We start from the raw sequence: 22,183 nt of genomic DNA on the forward strand, positions 1-22,183 counted from the left end.
CTTGAGATGAGAAGCATGCCTGGAATGGCTGGCGAGCACTATGTTGGGATCACACACCCTGGGAGGGAGGGTTCAACTTTAATTCCAGAGAACAATTGCTCTATGCCACTTGGGGAGTGGGTGGGGCCTCCAAGACTAGGTGTACATCATTGGTTGGAACTAGGCACTTCAAGGATGCTTCATTTGCATTAACCAGCACGCTCCTATCAGAGGAATGGAAACACAGCACCTACTTATCTTATAGGCGCAGGGGAGGGAGAGCTAGCAGGGAGCTGTGTCAGAGGCCATCTATCAAACATGGTTAGGGGCATCTGTGTCTAAAGACACTCTCCAGATAAAGTCAGGCAGAGTGCAAGAGGTCCTGCTGGAAAGAGGAAGTCCTACCACTCTCCTGCCTGGGAGAACTACAACCTCAAACCGCAGGGCTCCTCCCGACCATGATGAAAGCACCCTGGTGTGAGCTAGAGCCTGCTCAACCACCCATTTAGCTCATTGATCCACACAGCTGTGTAAACACAGGAATTTAAAGCTGGAGGCGATTTTGATAGCAGTCTAGACCACGACCTCTTTTTATGAATGATTAGACAGGGACCCAGAGAGGACAAGAGATTTATCTATGAGTAAATCAGCTCATATAGCAGAAATGGCCTTAACATTGATTATACGGTCCGACACCACTTCTTGCAGGGGAAAGCCCTGTACTGTTTCCTACATGAGATGTACACACTGAACTTCTGAAGTTCAATCCAGTCCTTGGTGGCTTTGTTTTCTGGCTGCCACACACCACTGAACAGGAAGAATGTCATCATTTAATCTTTTTTTTTTTTTTTTGCATGACTTCTATCTTTTGCCAGAAACTAAATATCAACCAACCAACCAACTGTAGGTGATCATACTGGCTCTGATCCTCATTTTTCTTATTAAGTGCTTTTTTTTAAAATTCCTCATTCATTCCTGCATTTCTGAAAAATGCTAATTCCTCAGGCACCTTTTAAACCAATAGGAAATTGCTTCTTCACACAGAGAGGCTCAGAAGGCATCTGGCTACACTTTTAGCCACCTAGTGTGGCTGTAGGGACTGCACAGTTCAGGGTGTCACACTGGCAAGGATTCCAGTTCTACATCTCATGGATAGCATATTCTGAGAAATGGGGGGAGGGGGGAATCTTTTTCACAAAAGCTGTTATTTATGCCAGTAGTGTAAGTAGCTTGGCATGCTAGCTAATATCCACAAATGAAAAATCATAACTTTATTCTTCTGGACCAAGTCAACGCTTCAGACACCTTATTGGTGACCGTTTAGATTATTTCTCTAGCTATTATTTCTTTTCCAGGGTAACTTTAAATTTGCCCATTTTTATTTACTATTATTGATTTATTATTTATAGACATATTTTATAAGCACATTTAAAAATTTATTTTACGTGTAAGAATGTTATTTCTGCATGTGTGTCTTTGCACCAAGTGCATACACGGTACCCATGGAAGCAGATGAGGACTTTGGATCCTCTGAAACTGGAGTTACAGATGGTTGTGAGAGGCTAGGGTCAGATGGAAGGGGGGGAAGGACCTCCCCTATCAGTGGATTTGGGGAGGGGCATGGATAGAGAAGAGGGAGGGAGTATGGGATTGGGAGGGGATGGGGGGGGCTACAGCTGGGATACGAAGTGAATAGACTGTAATTAATATAAAAAATAAAAATGTAATAATAAAAAAGAAATGGCAAAGGGGAAAGAACCATGTGGGGAGAAAAGGAAGTATCCTTTGCCATCTATGAATAGCAAAGAGAATATGAACATTCTAAGACACCTCAGTGCACAAAGCTGAGAGATTTACTACTGAAGTCAGCTTTGGTAAACCATCGGTATATAACGCTTAGCAGAAGACAAACATGTTCAAATTAAAAAAAACAATCAAGCAAACTATAAAAAGTTTGTTTTCTAAAGAAAGGAAGAGAAAGAAAGGGTATGAAGTTGTGTGACTCTGGGAGGTGTTAGGAGAAGGGAAATCTTGATCAGAGGGTACTTTTTGAAAGTTTTTTTCAATAAAACAGATAAAGGCAAAAAAAAAAAGTCTAAATTTCCATCTAGGGAAGGTAGTTAATGTCCTTCCTTTCCGTAGCAGAGAGTGTCCAGCTTAGCATAGGCTTTTGAGAGACTTCCATGAAGACACTGAGGGATGGGATACTCAACCTTGCAAACCCGCGAAGAGATCAAAGAGAAAGAACTCCAGAGGTCACATCCAGACTGGCCTCCAGTCTTAATGGTGACCCGTGAGAGCCAGAGAAAAGCATAACTGAGTGCTGAACAGAAATGTTCACTTTTCCCTAGGCTTGAAAGTTCAAAGATCAAGGGTAAATGGCATCTCATACTGCCCTTTGTGAGAGAATCCTGATGTTGTTTCCTCTCTCGCCCTTGTTTCAGGCGTATGGAAAGAAGAGGTACATGAACAAGTGTATCCTGTCCCTTCGAGATCTCAAGTTGGCCGTCGTCGAGGAGATCCAGTGCGTGGTACAAGAACTGAAGAACATTCAGTTGTCCATCCCTGCGTCCAAACACGTACCCCTTCCCCAGGTCCCACAGATATACCCAGAAGAAGTTCCAGAAAGGAGATTTCAATACGACGAGGAGACACTCTTGAGATTTAAGAGAAAGCAACAGAAACGCGAGGATGAACCACACGCCAGCAAACAGACAATATCTGGCAGCATCGGTGGAGGAGGGTTAGGGTTTCTCAAACTGTCATCTGGAAAGGAAGGCGATTTGACCACAAGAGACTCGCTGTCGAGGTCATCCAAGGCGTCAGCATTCCTGGAGCTTCCAAAGTCATTGGAGTTTGAAAAGGCAGAGCCAAGTGAAGTGGAGATGGAGATTATAAAGAGAAATGAGGTCAAGCACTTGTACATGCAACAGTATTTGTGCAACAGGGTAAGAAGTGAAAGCGAGCCTCTGCTTAAAGCTGAACGAATGAATGGTGGGAGAATTTGGTTTGGTTTGTGATGGACTGACTTTACATTTTTTATATTAACCTTTCCCCAGTGGCTGGCCAGCTCATTATTTACTGATGGCTTGTTTTTCTCCTGATCACTGGTCCCTTAACAAGTCTTTGAGCTCTCTGTAGGAAGCTGGAGCTTTGTATCTTTTTTTCATATAGGGCAAGACATCAGGAGAAGACATTGGCAACTGAGTAAAGTCATGGGAAGGGGATCCAGAGGGACTGCTTTGAGAAGATAAACAGGAAACACAGAAGGCACTTAAGAGTGCATCTGTTTTCCACATCATCCTCTCTGTGTCTCTGCTTCTGACTGTCTCTGGGTCTCTGTCTTTCTGTCCCTCTGGTCTCATTCTTGTAGCTCAGGTTGGCCTAAAGTTCACCATGTAGCCCCAACTGGCCTCCAAGTTGTAGCTGATCCTCCTGCCTCAGGCTCTATAATCCTCAGGTGCTGGGGATTATAGGTGTGAAGCGCTGTGCTGGTCTATTCATCCTCCTTTCTTTAGATTGTGGTTTGCTCCAGGGGGTGGCTGTGTTTGTGGTGATGACTGGGTTCAAAACTCTTCTAGAACTGGAATGACAGGTGCTGTTATTCCCAGGGAAGCCAGAACCAGACCAGAAGCCCAGGATACAGTTTAACTATGGAAAGAAAGAACCTTTTATTGGACAGATTGCTCCCTGCTCCCAGGCCTGTAGAAGGAGCCCCTTCCTCAGCTTTTTTCAGTTCTGCCCTGCAAAAGTGCTCTCTGGAGCCTCCCAGCCTTATTCTTTATCATCAGCTGTGCTCCATCCAGGTCCAATCTCCCACTATTCCTGCCTACCAGGCTCTCCTTTTGACCACCATTTCATACCAGAGCTTTATCCTCTACTGCCCCCTTGATTGCAATGTCTGCCTTCCAGTACTGGACCATCAGTGAAAGTACACACTAGTCCAAACCCTCTACAGCATTTCCTGCACATATCCTCTCCTTGTTTCTGGACTTCTTCGCACCTGCAGTCAACACCTTCTGTCTTATACTTGTCTTTCTCAATATTTCATGCATGCTAGTTTTTTTTTTACCTTACAAAGTAGATTATACAGTTTTTCTGTTTCCCTCATGATGGCTAGACAGAAGGCGTACCAGACGTATAGTAGATGTTCAGTTACAAGCTTTTCGATAATCACATCAATTTATTGAACGCTTTGTTGGCCATGCCATATACAGAGACATAACGGTGGGTAATGGGAACACAACAGTGCTCAAGAAAAACACTCACTATCCTCACAAACCTTGTAAGCTAATCAGCTATGAGAGCCAACAGAGCAGGCAGAACTGTACAGACGCAGAGACGTATGTGGTCCAGTTTCAGAATGGCTTTCTGAAAAAAGAAAAGGCCCTCCTGCTGCCAGAAAAATTAGCAATAATTCACCCATACTGAATAAGCATAAAAGGAAGCCCAGATATGCATTCTATCACCAGAACTTAAAATACTGATTTTTTTTTAAACTTTTCTTTGGGTTGATTTCTGTACTTTAGCACTCTAAAATTCTCTAGCAATTTGACCACCACAAACTCACAGACCTCTTCCTGTCCATTATTCTCTAGTAGGAGAATTCACATACAACAAAATTTTGACAGTTGAGACACTCTGAAGTGTACAACCCAACAAATAACATTCAAAGGTCTTCCTCTTCCCACTGAGCGAGTTTCCTTGGGGCATCAACGTCAGGGCTCCTTCTCAGGCTCTTTATAAATTCTGGGATGAGTAGGTAGAGCTGTGACCAATCAGAGCATACACAGGGATATACAGTTACCTTGGCCATAGTAGAATAAGGTCCAGATCAGGAATCAGATCCTACCTTTATAGTAAAGTAGCCTTGATTACAGGGAAATCCTTCTTAACCTCATTTCTTAATTTGTAAAATGTGATAATTGAACAGTTTCTTGTGACTCTGTAATTATATTTACCTATGTAAAAATATTTTCCATTCTATATTTTAAGCTTTTATTCTCCTCTCATATATTACATTCTCACAAGTTCCCCTCCTTCCACTCCTCCTCCCCCTCCCTGAACCTCCCCTGTCTCCCAGATAAACTCCTCCTCTGTTTCCCTCCAAATAAATAAAAATCAATCAATCAATAAATAAAGCAGGCTTTCCAGGGATATCCACCAAACATGTCTTTTTTTTCTTTTTTATTTTTTTTTTTATCAGTTACATTTTATTAACTCTGTATCCCAGCCGTGTCCCGATCCCTCATTCCCTCCCAGACCCTCCCTCCCTCCCTCATCTCCACCGTGCCCCTTTCCAAGTCCACTGATAGGGGGGACCTCCTCCCCATTCATCTGATCCTGTTTTATCAGGTATCTTCAGGACTGGCTGCAAAGCCCTCCTCTGTGGCCTAACAGGACTGCTCCTCCCTTCGGGGGTGGGGAGACCAAAGAGCCAGTCATTGAGTTCCTGTTAGAAATAGTCCCTGTTCCCCTCACTTTGGGAAACCAATTGGTTACTGAGCTACCACAGGCTACATCTGAGTGGAGGTTCTAGGTTATATCCATACATGGTCCTTGGTCATGTCTTAACAAGATACAATAAGACTGAGCACAAACCCTTATATCATGGCTGGACAAAACAACCCAGAAGGAGGAAAAGGATCCAAAGAGCAGGCAAAAGAATCGGAGACATCCCACACTCCCATTGTTGAGACTCCCAAAGGAACAATAAGCCACACAATCATAATGCATATTCAGAGGGCCTAGCTCAGACCCACACTGGGTCAACATTTGTCACTTTGCTTTCTGTGAGCCCCTATGAGCTCTACTTAGCTTCTTCTGTGGGCTGTGTTTTTGTAGTGTCCTTGACTCCTCTGGCTCTTAAAATTCTTCCTCCCCAACTTCTGCAGGATTCCCCTGGCTCTGCCTGTGTTTGGCTATGGATCCCTGCATCTGATCCCATTGATTGTTGGATGACTCCCCTCTGATGACAATTGGCCTAGGCACTGATTTTCCATTCTATTTTTTTTTTTTTAATTTTTTTTTAAATAAGGAGCTAAGGGTAATGTTTATTTAGACTTACTGTGAGAAAGCATTGAAAGTGGGTTAGAAAGAGGATTCATAAATAAAGGATGTCAATGAACAATGGCTTAGTCAATGGTGATGAAATAGCCTAAAAGACTGTAGTTACAGAATTCCCACCACTAAGCTATGCAAATTTAATGCCACTAACAATAATTCCAACAGGCTGGGAAGTGATGGCACACGCCTTTAATCCCAGCACTCAGGAGACAGAGGAAGGTGGATCTCTGAGTTTGAGGCCAGCCTGGTCGACAGAGCAAGTTCCAGGACAGCCAGAGCTGCATAGAGAAAAACCTGTCTTGAAAAACCAAGATGATGATGATGATGATGATGATGATGATGATGATGATGATGATGCTATGAAAGCATTGAAAGTGGATTAGATAAAGAGGATACAGATATATAAAGGATCTCACTAAACAATAGCTTAGTCAGTGGTAATGAAGTAGCTTAAAGGACTGTAGTTATAGAATTCCCACCACTAAGCTATGCAAATTTAATGCCACTAATAAGTGAGTTTAAATGAGCACATAATTATATCTCTAGTCAAAATAAATGTATGATAAAAATATTTTAGATACATTAGTATTGTTGAATAGTTTGAAAAAAGAACATTTGCTTTTTAATTTATACATCTTCAAATCTGTTTCAGATTAAAGAATTGACTATGACTTTTGATGCAGAACTCCATCTTCTGAGACACCGGAAACTGAAGCTAGACACTAAGATGAAACTATCTGACCTACACCATGTCACATTATTTCAAGAGATGCTTCTCCTCAAGAATTTTGAAAAGCAGGAGAATATTCTTCAAGAGCGTGTTAATTCCTTAGACAAAGAGGAGCAAGATATGCAAGTAAGAACAGGCCAAATCCTAGTTGGCTGTTCTTCTTAAATTAGGGGAGATTATTACAGTGCGTACCACACGGCCCCAGGGACCTGAATTTGATTCCTTCCAGCCTGTGTAGAGAGCTAGGCACAGCAGCCAACGTCTGCGACTCAAGCCCGGGAGGCAGGAAAAGGAAGGTCTCTGGATCTTGCTGGTCAGTCAACCTAGCCAAATTGGCAAAAGCTTCAGGTTCAATGAGACATGGTGTCTCAGAAAGACAAGATCACCAGCAAGGTAGTTCAGTGGATTAAGGCACTTGCCACAAGCCCGCTGGTCTGAGTTTAGCCCTTCAACTCATTCACCCTAGCAGTGGTTCTCAACCTTTGTAACGCTCCGAGCCTTCACACAGCTTCTCCTGTTGTGGGTGGTCACCATGAAATTATTTTCATGGCTACTTCATCACTGTAATTTTACTGCTGTTGTGAATCATAATATAAACATTTTTGGGGAGAGAGGTTTGCCAAAGGGTCACAACCTACAGGTTGAGAACCAAAGCTGGAAGGAGGGAACCAACTCTTGAAAGTTGTTCTCGGACAGCACAAGTATTGTGGTACATGTATACACACACATGAACACACACACTCACATACGCACATGTAAGAGAAAGAGATGTTTAAAAACAATAAAATAGAGAATGGTTAAGGAAGACATAACATCTATCTCTCCCTTCTACACATGTGTGGATATGTATACCCCTACACACATATGAACATACACACACAAACAAAATCTAGGAACCATAGAAAAACATATTTGTTTTTCTGAGACTGGCCTAATTTTCTTAATATAATTATCTCCAGTTGCAACTGTTTTTAGACAAATGATGTAGCTGGTATTTTGTGAGGGCATTTCTATTTGTTAACTGATAGTTTCACACATGCTTACAATATATCTTGATCATTTCCATCCTCCAGAAGCTCCCTCCTTCCAGCCTCCAGATCCTCCCAATTAATATCTTACTTCTCCTCTTCCTTTTCTTTTCTTCTTCTCCTTCTCCTCTTCCTTCTTCTTCCTCTTCCTCCTCCTCTTCCTCCTTTCTCCTCCCCTTTCTCTTTCTTTTTCCTCCTCCTCATTTTTTCTTTTCCTCCTCTTCCTCCTCATTTCTTCCTCCTCCTTCAAAATGTAACCCAGTAAGGCAAATTAGAGCTGCCCACAGGCCACCCTCTAAAAAAAGACTCCCCCCTAAAAAAAAGACTTCCTCTTCCCCAGCATCCATTTGTTTTAAAAACCTCCTTTCCTAGATTTGGGATATCGAGATCATGTCGTCATTATCCATGCTAGAATGTTGACTGCTTTTATTTTGTTCAGGCCTTATGCAAGTAATCATAGCTGCTGTGAGTTCATAAGTATAACGACTATATCATGTCCACCAGACAGCCTTTTGTAGCCCTCCTCCAATCCTCAGGCTCTTGTATTGCTTCTACTCATCTCCAGGAGTATTCCCTGAACCTTGGGGCAGGAGTGATAGAGCTGTCCCAGTCTGGCACTCAACAGTAATTCATTAGTATTTTGACCAGTTTGGGCTCTCTGTATTAACTGCTGCCCACTACAAAAATAAGGTTTTTTTGTTTGTTTGTTTGTTTGTTTGTTTGTTTTACCAAGGGTAAGAATAGCACTAATCTATAAATGTAAACACAGATATTTAGAAGTCAATTTGATAATACGCCCATTTAGTGATACACACAATAGTGACAGGTTTCCCTTAGGTTCTGTGATCGCCCCTGCCTTTGACCAGGTTCACAATGCCAGGGAGGAAGTCCTTCCTGTGGCACAGCTGCTGGTTTGCTTCCCAGATGATTCTGCAGGGGTCAAGTTTCAATTGCTGACCTCCCTCTAGGCAGTACTTTTTAAGACTCGTGTCTGGTCACAGATACTGGTCCCATCAGTGGGCAATCCTTCATGGGTTGAGTCGGCAATGCTAGTCAGTCTTCTGGGATGGTCCTTCGGAAAGCCAGCTATGAATGCTGGCCCTGCCCCATGTTCGGGGCACCATTTCAAGCCTGTGTGGATTTGTTTCTCTGTAGGCACTGTCTTATCTGAGTGTCAGTAAAAATCCCAATTTGGCCCAGTGGTGGTGGCCCACACCTTTAATCCCAGCATTCAGGAAGTAGAGGCAAACAGATCTCTGTGACTTTGAGGCCAGTCTGGTCTACAGAGCAAGTCTCAGTACAGCCAGGGTTATACAGAGAACTCTGACTCAAAACAAAACAAAACAAAACAAAACAAAACAAATGACAACAACAACAAAAAACAAAACTAAACAAAATTCCAATTGGGCATTTTTTTTGTTTTTGTTTTTTTTGAGAAAAGTGAACATTCCAAAGATCCAAAGATACCAAACTTGAATGATGTTTTTAAAGGACATAAATTTAATCAAATAACCAGTTCCACAAACATCAGGAATTTAAATTTCTGTCAAGAAGCTTTAAAATGTCTGTAGCCTCAAGCTTTGCATTAGAAAGTGCGCTGCACTCTGAAGTTAGCTCGTTAGAAACGTTATATATCATATGTCCTTTCCTTCCTCCCTCTAGTGGAAAATAAATGAGACCCTTAAAGAGATGGAAGAGAAAAAGAATGAAATCAACAGGCTCCAGGAGCAGGAAAAGGCGCTCTATGCTGGCTTCCAATCTGCCCTGGGGGAAAATAATAAATTTGCAAACTTCCTCATGAAGGTCCTGAAGAAGAAGATTAAGCGGGCGAAGAAAAAGGAAGTCGAAGGAGACGCTGGTTTGTGTCCCTCCCTCACTTAAAAGAGACATAACTGAGTTTTCTATCTGGTGCTGCTTTTGCCCACTACCTCACAGGCAACGTAGATGTGCTGTAGAGATTAAAGAGCAGGGGCTGTAAGCTGTTAGGATGTGTTTGAACACCTGGAGTGTGAGTGCGTGTGTGCATTCGCACAGGTGTGTGATGTGACATGATGTGGCGTGTGTGCGCGCGTATGTGTGTGTTGTATGAATTAATACAGACTAGTTCACCACCTCTGGTGAAATGCCTCTCCTCTCCTTTTGTACTGTTGGAGTAAGATTGGTAAAGTTGTCTTGCCGTCTTGGCCTTGAGTCCCCTACATGTGAGAGATAAGTCCTTTGTCCGATACGTGGTTCATAATTTTCTTTCCATCTGTACCATTTGCATCTGCAACATTTGTTGAGGAAGTTGTCTCGTCCCTTTGCATTGTCTTTGACCTTTTGAATTGTGTGTCACACAGTTTTCTGTGTCTATGTGCGTGGATCTCTCTGTGGGTCCTCTCTTTTGTTCTGAAAACCTACACCCTTGGTTCCTGTAACTGCACAGTAGGTACCATGAAATCCGGTAGGCCAGTTTCTCCCACTCTTACCTTCTTTGCCAGAATGACTTCAGCTGCTCTAGGTCCTTAACATTTCCATATATTAGAATAACGTATCTATGAAGAAATTTTGCTGGAATTCTTACCAGAGCTGTGTTAAACGTGTTTGGCAGTTTAGCTCTGTATGTCTCTGGACAGATCTTGCATGCTTGCCTGCTAACCAGCATCTTTATGTTTCAACACAGAACTGTTTTGTTAGATTTTCACCTATCTAGCTCCCTGTTCGGGGTGATTGCAAGTGGAATTATACTTTTGCTCTCCATATCTTCATTCTTATTGCTAATGTACACAAGTATGATTGGTTTTCTGTACCTTTTTGCCTCATGTTCCGTGGATTTCTTGGTTCTAGAAGGTTTGGGTAGATCCTTTGGGAATTTCTGGGTAGAAATAATTTCATCTGCAAACATGATCCATTTTACCTCTGGTCCGTATTTATATTTCCTTCCCCTCTCCCCCACCCCTTCACATGCCTCAGACATCCAGAACTACATACACTGAGATGGAAGAGAAGGCTGAGACCCTTACTTTATTTTTAACCTTACAAGGAAAGCATCGGTCTTTTACCATTAAGTATCTTAATTCCTTCAAGAGTGAGTAGAGGGGCTTCCTCTGTTTTGTGAATTCTCATCATGACTGCGCACAGAATCCTGTCAGATGTCTTGCTGCAATGACTGGTATGTGTGGATCTCCCTTCTCCCTCCCTCCCCCCACCAACTAACATGGGAGAACTTATCGGTGACTGTTGATTTTTGAATGAGACTTCTCCCTTGAAAGAAACCATCGTTGGTAGAGTATAACATTAGTTGGTATACTGCTGAATTTTAATTGATAAGTTTCTTCTGCATTTGTTATAGTATGCTATGGCTTGTATCCCTCAAGGGTTCCTGTATTTGGTGCTTCTTAAAACTTAATACAAGACACTTAGGTGAGTGGGGGTGTTGCCTTTGGATGGATTAACAGTTCTCACTGCAGTTCCTTCATAAAAGGATTAAGTAGGTTGTTCTAGCATAGCAGGAATACCCCTTTCCTCAGGCTCTCTCTTGTTGCAGTCATATAATCCCTTTCCCATGTGCTTCCGCCATGACACCATCCACTAAAATTCCCTCATCAGAAGCCCAACATAAGGTGCTGCTGATCTTGGTTTTCTAGCTTCCAAATCCATGAGCAAAATAACACACTTTTTCTTACGCATAACTCAGCTCAGGCATTTTGTTATAACAATGGAAAATATGCTGATATAATGTTCATGTGGGCCATTGGTCAGTAGTCCTCCTCTCCCTCCGTGTTTCCCTTTCTTCCCTCCCTCTCTTTCTTCCTTCCTCCCTATCCTCATTCCCTCCCTCACTTTCTCCTCCCTTCCTCCTTCCTCTCTCTTCTTCCTTCTCTTCCTCCACTTCCTTCTGTTTACCTCTTTCTCCCCACTTCCTCTTTCTCTAACTTAAATAAGAGGATAATGGTCCCATTCTGTTATTGGGGACATCAGTAACAGATGGTGTTCTTAGTCTCATTAATACAAGAATTTAGAAACAGATTTGGAAGGGAACTTGTGGACAATTTTGTTAAGGGTCTGAGAAAGACAACACAACGGGGCAAGGAAGCCATAAATCTCAGCAGTTTTCAGAAGGGAGATGAGAAAGAGAAAAAGTCATTTAGCTCATAAGGAAGCAGGCAGGTTCAGTCCTGGAGGTGTGCGAGCAGTCACATGGGAGACAACAGCACACAGATGCGGGGTGGGCTTCAGGAAACAAAGAAGAGCGAGAAAGCCTGGAGTGTCCGGGAAGTCATGGTCAGGCTTTGGCCGGTATGATTGGATTTATGCACCTCTTCACTTCATATTCCACGGATTTATTAGTTCTAGAAGGCTTGGGTGGATCCTTTGGGAGTTTCTGGGTAGAAATAATTTCATCTGTAAATATGAAAAAAAAAACATGAAAAAATGAAAGCAGGGAGGCCACAGTGTTATTTATGTACTGGGAACCCTGCAAACAAGTGCATCGAGGTGAGGTATCTGGGGAGAAAGGTACATTACCTCATTAAGTGGACAATTAGTTCTTTCATCTCCTTAGCATGGCCATAGTGTAAATCAGCTCCCAGGATGAATGGATTCTTGGCCAGGTCTCCCCACAGTGTATAATGTTCTAATTTTTGGAGTAGATCGGAATGTCGTATCTCTGCCCAGTTACCTCTGCTAGAGGCATTCCACTGTTACACTGGGGGGAAACGGCTTTCTGTTAATGGGCCTCAGCATAGTCCTTTTGTCCATCCTTTGCAGCCCCCAAGGTTACTGTAACCTTTCCCTCTCAAGAGTGGAGACATGTATATTTTATAAAAACTCATTATTATGCTTACATAATAATGAAAAGTTATTCACGACCCTCACTAAAGAGCAATAGACTGTCCCGGTGGCCTGCTAAAATGAGGGTTTGAGGTGGGGAAAAAAGTAGAATTCACTCTGGGTGCAAGAATAAATGATAACCTAGAGCAGAGGAGCAAGGGACTGGCCAGTGAATAGAAAATTACTAAGGAGTAGGGTAATTCTTTGCTAAAATCTAGCAGAATTTTCACTGAAAGCAGGCCAGAGTGAGAAGCTGTTAGGGGCAGGGGAGATTTGAGACTTCTGTCAGCTGGCAAGGGTGTGGGCTGACTAAGCTAGCTTAGCAGGATTCTTGTTCTGACCGGATTCAAGGAGCTGAGGACAGGATGGGTGCGTGGTCTGTGTCTTCAGCTGTCTTTAAACTCTTCCCACTGTGTCTCTTCCCTAGTAGTTGACGATTGGGAAACCCTGCGTTTGGTGCTGTAAAACCTGCTCTGCTAATAAGATCATCTTCTCTCCTTAGAGGAAGATGAGGAGAGTGAGGAATCCAGTGAAGAGGAGTCCAGCCTGGAGAGCGATGAGGACGCATCCGGATCTGAAGATGAAGTTTTTGATGATTCTATCTGCCCAACGAGTAAGTTGGGCAAAACCACGTGTTCTCTGTGCAGTGGGAATGTGGGCTATCAACACGGAGATGGTCCTTTCCTATTTATCTGGTAATAAAAGTTAAGAAAAGGATAGTTCAAGATGTATGAAGTAAAGCCAACAAGCACTTTGGGATGGCTTTCAGGGAGAATTATTATCCAGTTCATTAGGCAAGTTTTGATTAATAAAAATCAATCCATGGAAACCAACTGCTATTTCAGAGATAATATGATATGTAGCAAGTTCATTTATTAGGTAAGAGGAAGCTTTTACTTCACACACTCACACACACACAAGCACACACATGCACGCACACATACACATATTTTCTTTCTGACAAACTCACTCAATTTTTTTATTTCAAATCTGTAAGGCCATTCCATATAAGCTTCCTGGAAATTGTCGCATACATACATACATACATATATATTTTCTTCTTCTTCTTCTTCTTCTTCTTCTTCTTCTTCTTCTTCTTCTTCTTCTTCTCCTTCTTCTTCTTCTTCTTTTTTTAATTAATGAAACTATCCCAGAGTCATTAGGTCAACATGCCTACAATCTTTGTAAGTTGATAGTTCAGTGGAGAAAATACAGTCCATTTTGTTTATAAGTTGATTTTCCAGATATTTTAAACAAACTTTACTCAAAAATTAGACGCTTTATTTCAAATAAAGCTTAAGTCTTGCTCTGATTTTGAGGACAAGAGTCTTGTTTTTAAAAAATGTTTTAATTTTTAGCTATCTGTATGTATATGGAGGTGCCCGTGGAGGCCGAGGGGATAGGATTCTCAGGCCCTGGAATTACAGGTTCTACCACCTGACAGAGGTACCAAGAATTGAACTCGGGTCCTTTGCAAGAGCAGCATGAGCTCTTAACCACTGAGACATTTTTCCAGCCCAAAGACGAGACTCAGATTTAAACATTTACAGTATTTGTGAACAGAATAAAAACCTGGTAATTCGCCTTGCTACGTTACAGTGGCATGAAAGGGCTTGAACGTCACACAGCCGGTCTAACGGTCAAGTTGGGCTGAAGCTGGGGCTCCTAAACCCCCTTGCTTATTCCCTTTTATGGTTGTTGTGTGGCGGTGGGGATCAACCGTAAGCTCTTATTCATGCTAGGTTGGCACTCTGCCACTGAGCTACATTTCCAGCTATTAGGTTTAAGAGGCTGTGTTTTACTACGTAGCTTAGCCTGGCCTTGAACTTCCAGCCCTCCCTTCTCCATTTCCCTATCGCTAGGATTATAGACATATGGCACCAACACACAGTTCTATTTCAATATTCAAACTTCACATTTTTATCTATTCTTCAGCGAATAATTGTGGCTTTGGTGTAGCATACCTTGAATAAAAGTGTGTCCTTAAAGCCCGTTGCATCACACACAGATTATATCATGTCACCTCCTTTAACAAAGGTTTTCATCTATAAAATAAGGATAATTGGGGTATCAGAGATAGCTCAGTGGGTAAAATGCTTGCGGAAGAAGTGTGAGGACCTGAGTTTGGATTCCTAGAACCCACATAAAGCTGCACAGGGTAGCAGAAACGTAAGAACCCTTAGGCCTACTTAACTTACTGGCAAACAACAAAAGACCCTGTCTCAAACAAGGTAGAAGACGTTATTGTGTGATAAAACTTTTCCTGGGGAGAAACATACATGTCTGCTCATCCCAGATAGGGAACCCACACCAAACCAAAGTATGAAGACCACCAAAATCCAATTTGGCCAACCAATGACTTTTGCTGGGATTACTTATGGGAATATGGGTGAAGGGCTATTTAAGGGGAATGACTCAAAGTCAGCTACCTGCACCAAGGCCCATGGAGCATGGGTGGCAGCTCACAGAAGCTGAGAACTTGGCGAACAGCCTACAGCCTGCAGGCAGCTCAACAGGTTGGAGCGTGTCCCTTCCACATGACTCTGGTCTAAAGCGCTTCCAGGCACCGCAGCTGGTTTCTGCCTCTGCGAATGGATCTGGCCTCAGTCTTCTTTGTAGCTTGACTGGTCTGAGAGTCTACTCTGCAGCTCTGCTTCTATACACTGGAAGGGAAGGCCCTAGTGAATCTTGTCAGTTTCAGGGACTTTCTGACGTTATTTGGAGTTTTTACCTTGCTGCTTAAGGGGTTTCCCCTTAAGGTAGAATGTTTCAGTCTCAGAGAAAACCGTTACACTACCAACAAGGACTCTGAGGTTGTTCTCTGACCTCCACACACGCATACACATTTCGTTTTTAAAAGAAGGAAAATAATTTCTCCCCTGCAGGGTCTAGTGTGGGTCTGTGAATAGCTGAGAATAGGCGATATTGATTCTGACTCTCCAAGCTGTTCCTTGTACCACCGCATTCCCTGTCAAACAGGGCTGCCTTCTTATTTTTTGACTCTCTTTTTAGATTGTGATGAAAATCTTTTTGAACTGGCCCTCCAACTCCGAGAGAAAAGGCTGGACATTGAGGAAGCCTTAGTTGAAGAAAAGAAAATAGTTGATAACCTGAAAAAAGAATATGATACAATCTCCAAAAAAGTATGGTGGTCTATCCTACTTACTTGTCTTCTAGTGTGCTGTCCACACTCCTGTTACATAGGGATGACTTTGCAAGATCTTCTCAGAGAAGAAACGTGTCAAAAGCTACTGGAAAGCTTTTGAAACGAAAAGTATCAGCTCAGGATCCCCAAGACCAAGTCCTCAACCCAAAGGAGATTTATTTTCCCTAGAGGGAGAAAGGACAGGGAATAAGAGACAAAGGCAGGAGATACAGGATGAGGCAGAAGGGGAAGTGAACAGGGAGAGGGAGAATGGGGTATTTGTCCTGGAGGGAGAAAAGGACTGCCTCTGGATAGAGAGGAGACAGACTTGGGACATAGGAAAAACTATGTTAGGATGACGTCTTTAATTTTAATTGGGCATGTAAATTAGGTGAGCCAAAGGGGGGCTTTTCATTGCTAGACTTCAATACTTTCATAGCTGGACCTTGGTAGTCAGCCGCAGGAGGAGGAAATGCCAAATAAGGGAAAGACATTGGGGGTTAGCTTCCAGAATGCAATCTAGGGTTTTGAGGGGTTTTGTTTTGTTTTTAGCAAAGCAGAGGGAATGGAAGAAGGGATGTGCTATGGCAGGCCAGAGTTCCTTTAGCTTTCCCTGCACATCACGAGCCCAGGAGTATGGCAGGGCCATTGGTCTTTGAATGACTGCTTTCTCTTTAGGTCACTTAACTGTCTCCCAACTTTTTTTGATGACATAATTCTATGCGCAACAGATATGGTACATACTACATAAAAATGGGTGTGGATTTAGAAATAACACTCAGGAAATATTGGCTTAGTATATTAGCTATGAAACATTCTTAGAAATGAGACGAAGATAAAAGTAGGAACAGAAACACAAGTATTTTCTCTCCCGACCCTGTCTCCTGGGGCCGAGGTCACAGAGATAAGCCCCTGGAACTTCACTGCCCTCTCCTTTTTCGTTTGACTTTCTAAGAGGGAAACTTTTGTGTAGAACAACGTCATTCAACTTGATTCACATGTAGAATTTTTTAGCGGATTTTTTTGTCTGTTTGTTTGTTTGTTTGGTTTTTCAATACAGGGTTTCTCTGTATAGCCCTGGCTGTCTTGGAACTCACTCTATAGACCAGGCTGGCCTCAAACTCACAGAGAGCCACCTGCCCCTGTCTTCCAAGTGTTGGGATTAAAGGCGTGTGCTACACCATCTAGCTTTTAGTGGGCTTTTTTTTTTGTTGTTGTTATGAAAATGTTTAGGAACACTGTTGGGCTTTTTAGGAGGTGAAGAGCATACTATGGGAATGCTGTAGCTTCATGCTTTAAAATGTCTTTTTATTAGATTTCTTAGGGTCATTATAACAACAACAATAAAATCTTCTACCAGTCTGACAAATGCCAAGGGCTGGTTTTCATACAGAAAATATGAGAGAGAGAGAGGAGAGAGAGAGAGAGAGAGAGAGAGAGAGAGAGAGAGAGAGAGAATTTGACTTCTTATTAAAAAGCTTTTACAATTCTAGGAGACAGGAATGGCTGAATAGGTAACACGCATCCTAACCTGGCAGGAAGAAAGTAATACATGTTTCTGGGCTGCAGGGTAGACTCGGGTCCTGGGTCATGCATGGCCTCTGCACAGCACATCCTGAAGGGCCCTATGGCTCTGGTAGGCCTCACCTTTCTTCCCCATTCCTGCTGCTTGTTAAACCTTCGTATAACATTCCTAAAGCTAGCCACCAAGGTCTATTCCCTTATTGGGCCACTTCCTCCCCCTGAGGCTGACCACCAAGGTCCAGCTATCCAAGTACTGAAGCCCAGCAAATAAAAGCCCCCTTTTGGCTATCTTAATTAACCTGTCCAATCAAAATGAAACACCCCATCCTAACATGGAGTTTCCCCCTTTCTCTTTATAAACTTCCATTTGCATATTTGCCACTTCTGTCTCCCCTCTATCCAGAGGTAGTCTGTCTGTATGGTCATTTGTCACCTTGGATATGTGTGTGTGTGTATGTGTGTGTGTGTGTGTGTTCACTGAACAGTGTCAATAACTCTCATGTGGCTCTGTTCAGGTAAAAGTTGTGGCAACAAACCTGAACGCAGCCGAGGAGGCCCTGGAGGCTTATCAGCGGGAGAAGCAGCAGAGGCTGAACGAACTACTGGTTGTCATCCCTCTCAAGCTGCACCAGGTGACCCCACCAAGATGGGGGCAGACACGGGGTTACACCTAAACTCCCCCAGAGAAAGATAGTGGTTCCCCAGCAGTGTGACATGGTGCTTGGTGGGGGATTCTGTCTGCAAAATGATAGCCTAACCCTTCTTACGCGTTCCGTCTGCTAACTAAAGGAAAGCACCGAAACACGCGTGTGTGTCCCCGTGGCCCACAGTCACGCCACCTGTCCAGTCATTTCAGGTCTGGAGAAACGATGTAAGAGTGAAATGGCTGGAGATGGAGAGTTTGGGGGTCTTGCACACAGGTCACTTTCCATCCATCTTTAATCAGCTATGAACCAATGAGGGGAAGCCTTATCTTAACGTCATTAATATTGGGAGGCCAGGACAAGATAGAAATATTCTTTTGTTTTCCATCTCTGCCCATCCCCACTGTCTACTTGAATTACAACTTTACGTTAGACTGTGGGACTTCATATCCATGGGAAGAGAAAGGCTTGCCGTAGACTCTTGTCCTGTTAAGAGGCCATTTTTAAGGGGCAAGAAACACTCCAAAAATCCGTTTATTCATAGTCTGTGTGACCTAGCTCAGACTGGTTGAGCTCTAGATAATAACAGTTTGTTATGTCATCCTTGAAATGCCTGTCCCATTGTTAGGAAGTAGATATCAAGGGAGACTCGAAAGTTGGCTGTCCCCCAAGAGACCCCATATGGCTTATTCTCAGATGACAAGCTTCCTGTTTACCTGGCCGCTGTCACTGGGGTGAGAAAGAGAGAAGCCCCAGGGTGAGGAGGTTAGGCAGAGGAGAAAGGATTCCTTCTGCCTGGCCTTCAGTCCGGCCTTGGTCCGTTTTGGTTCTGATTTCTATTTGCTCTGTTTTGTTCTTGTAGATAGAGTATATGGTGTTTGGGGAGGTGCCTAATGACCTTTCTGGGACCTTGGTCTTCTCCAACCACTCCCTGAGTCGGCTGCAAGAGCGAATCGTACAGCTCCATGACGAGAACATCAAGCAGCAAAAACTTAACAAAGAATGCCGGGAGAGGCGGAAAGTGCTCATCCGGGAGAAGAGAGAGATGGCGAAAACCATCCTCAGTGAGTGGCTCGGCCCGTGGCCCTTCAGCCACACTTAAAGGGTCCGAAAGGAAGCTAACACAGGACTGATTTTATCTTGGAAATCAGTAACCACAGACCCAGCACCACCGAGAGGAGACAAAACTCCTTTCCCTTCCTGTTGTAAAGGGGAAAGAGGTCGACATGCAGCGTGTTTCTCTTTGTGTGTGAGGAAAGGTAGGATAGGATGGTCTTCTCTGCTGTGCCTGTAACCAGGCTTGACGCACAGCACAGCCCCTCCCCTTTCTGGCACTGTGTGCCACTCCCCCAGGGCTCGCCACTCCCCAGGGCTCGCCACCCGGACAGGTGCATGCGCGCAGACGTGTTTTCACGTAGCGTGGTGAACTACCCAGCCTACCTCCGTGACGATATTCCCAAGTCTATGGTGTAATTTCCTAGGCCGTGATTTAGTATTCATATCGCTTCAGGGAATTTATTCCGTTCAGCTGCTACTGCAGCATCCCCCATTTTGTGAATATTGACGTATTTGCTTCTCCAGCCACCTCTTGAGCATTAGGCACCCATAAGGTTTCATTATCGCAGTAGGCCTTTAGTACGTGGTTCGTCATGCACGCATGCGTAAAGGGTCTCTGAGGTCTAAGCATTCGTGCATTTCTCAGTGCCCCGACATATTGTCAAAACTCTCCTCCGAGTGCCTGAGCTCAGGCGTCCTTCCCAAAGCAGTGTGTGAGAGCTGCCTGGCTCTTGATTTGTTTCTATCAGATTCTAATATATATAATAATATAATATAATGTAATATAATATAATTAATATAATATAATATATAATGTAATATTATAATATAATATAAAATATAATGTTATATAAAATAAAGTATTATATAATACAACATAATATGATATAATAATATAATATTATTACATATTACCTACATCAATATCACATATTACATATAATATACATGTTATGTTATATTATGCTATGTTATATATTGTATTATATTGTATTATATTATATTGTATTATATTATATTATATTATATTACAGTCTGGTGGATATCTAAATGTACTTCATTTTGGGTTTTTAGTTACATTTCTTTTGTTAAATGGAACATCTTCACACACAGTTATATGCCCTTCTTATGTTCCTTTCTATAATCCCTGTTATAATCTGCTAGTTTTTCATTTGCTTTTTTTTTTTTTTCTGACTTTAGGGAATTCTTAAGACTCCGGGTCATTGTGTGTCCTCATTGGATTAACTTTTTTTCCTTTATATTAAGGTGAAAAGGGTATTTTAAGTCTTATACACTAGATTTATCTATTTGTGATGTGCATATTGCGTGCATCTTTTCAAGAAACTCTTTGGTTAAAGATAAGTTTTGGCCGGGAGTAGTAGCAGGTGCCTTTAATCCCAGCACTTGGGAGACAGAGACTGGCAGATCTGGGGCTTCCAGGCCCGCCTTCTCTGTGCAGTGAGTTTCCGGACGGCCTGGCCTACATACTGAGACCCTATTTTGAAACAAACAAACAAACAAACAAACAAACAAAGAAACAAACAAGGGTAAGTTTTGATGATGCAGTCAGTCTGTGGGATGTATACACAGTAGGAATGAGACCAGTATGTTGACAGGCTGTCTGCACGCTCAGGCTCAGTGCAGCTCTTTTGCAACAGCTAAGATACAGAAAGGACCCAAGAGTTTCAACAGCAGATGAATGGACGAAGAAAATGTACTAATCATAACAATTAGTTACATATTAGTATTAGTACAATGCTAGTATTAGTAGCCTTAAAAAAGACCAAGATACTGTCATTTTACGATAGTTTAGATGAACCTGGGGGGCACTGTGTTAAGCAAAATAAGCCAGGCACTGAAAACTAAAACACCATGTGATTTTACTAACATGTGATTTATTAAAAAATTGTTAAAAGCCCGTCAGGAATGGTAGCACACAACTATTACCTCAGCTTTCAGAAAGCTAAGTGAAGAGGGGCACAGATGTGAAGGCAGCCTGGGCTATATAATGAGGCCCTGCCTCAAAAAACACAACACTCAGAAGTGTACAGTAGAGTTTGATGGTTAGCAGAGGCCTGTTGGGTGGGGTGGGGATGGGGGTGGGGTGGGGGAGGTGTCAGTTTGGTACTACAAAATTTAAGAGAAACAAAAGAAATAGATTCAAAAGTATTTGTATATACTACGTGGTGACTAGTTAACAACAATTATTGTAGTCTTTAAAATTGCTAAGAGAATAGATTTTTAGGGGCTGGAGAGATGATTCAGAGGTTAAGAGGTTAAGGCTGCTCTTCCAGAGGACCTGGGTTCAATTCCCAGCAACCAAATGGTAACTCTCAGCTGCCCGTAACTCCCTCACACAGACACAGATGCAGGCAAAACATCAATGCACATAAAATAAAAATAAGTGAATCATAAAAGAGAGAATAGATTTTAAGTATTCTACACACACACACACACACACACACACACACACACACAGACAAGGCCAGAAGGCCAGGCGGGGGATGAGCTTGTGAAGTAATACACTTAAGTAGCTCAGTTCAATCCTTACCCAATTCACATTTCAGAACGGCATGTTATACACGATAAATGTATATAAATTTTTAATCAGTGTTTTAAAACCTGTATTTTTTAGCTTCCTGTATTATTAGTGTTACATTGTGTTTGCAATCTACCCGCAATTAAGGCGGTGTGTCATGTGCCCGATAGGAGGATGATTATCTATTAAAATACTTTCTATAATGTGCGGTAGGTGGAACTTATGTGTAAGTTATCAGGTATTAAAGCAAAATGAATCTGATAAATGTTCCTCCCAACTTGCTGTTGCCAGTATTGTAGCAGCCACCTGTGAGAGGTGCATTCTCTTGTTTTTCCGTATCCAGAGAAAACCACCATTGCTAATTGTGTGTTTGATGTTCCATTTCTAACAAAAAAAAAAAAAAAAAAAAAAAAAAGCCATTCTTTGTATTCTTAGCTACTGTGTTACTGCTTTGGGACCTGTAAAGCTGTGGTACCTTATGCAGCCTAATGAAAAGACCCTTTCATTGACTATTCTTTTCCAAGATGAAATGTGGAGAGGAGCAAATGAGAGGAGATGTGGGAAATAGAGGGGTGTGGCAAAGGGGTGGAGAAGGACCACAGGGCTCACCGCTTGGAGTAAGAATGGAAAATCCTAGTTAGTGCCTGCTCCATTCTGTAG

General features: G+C 42.6%; 1 protein-coding gene across 1 annotated transcript in view; it reads left to right on the top strand.

Annotated features, from left to right (window-relative positions):
* The window catches only part of Cfap44 (cilia and flagella associated protein 44), a 74,636-nt gene that overhangs the window by 48,456 nt on the left and 3,997 nt on the right, over positions 1–22,183 (top strand). The window contains exons 26-32 of the mRNA XM_060370465.1: positions 2,424–2,927; positions 6,698–6,901; positions 9,466–9,661; positions 13,118–13,228; positions 15,628–15,758; positions 17,800–17,916; positions 18,791–18,992. Of these exons, the coding sequence (XP_060226448.1) occupies positions 2,424–2,927; positions 6,698–6,901; positions 9,466–9,661; positions 13,118–13,228; positions 15,628–15,758; positions 17,800–17,916; positions 18,791–18,992 (1,465 nt within the window). The remainder of the gene's footprint in view (positions 1–2,423; positions 2,928–6,697; positions 6,902–9,465; positions 9,662–13,117; positions 13,229–15,627; positions 15,759–17,799; positions 17,917–18,790; positions 18,993–22,183) is intronic.

Source organism: Meriones unguiculatus, chromosome 17 (genome assembly GCF_030254825.1).
Source record: "Meriones unguiculatus strain TT.TT164.6M chromosome 17, Bangor_MerUng_6.1, whole genome shotgun sequence".
In the NCBI taxonomy this organism is placed as follows: domain Eukaryota; kingdom Metazoa; phylum Chordata; class Mammalia; order Rodentia; family Muridae; genus Meriones; species Meriones unguiculatus.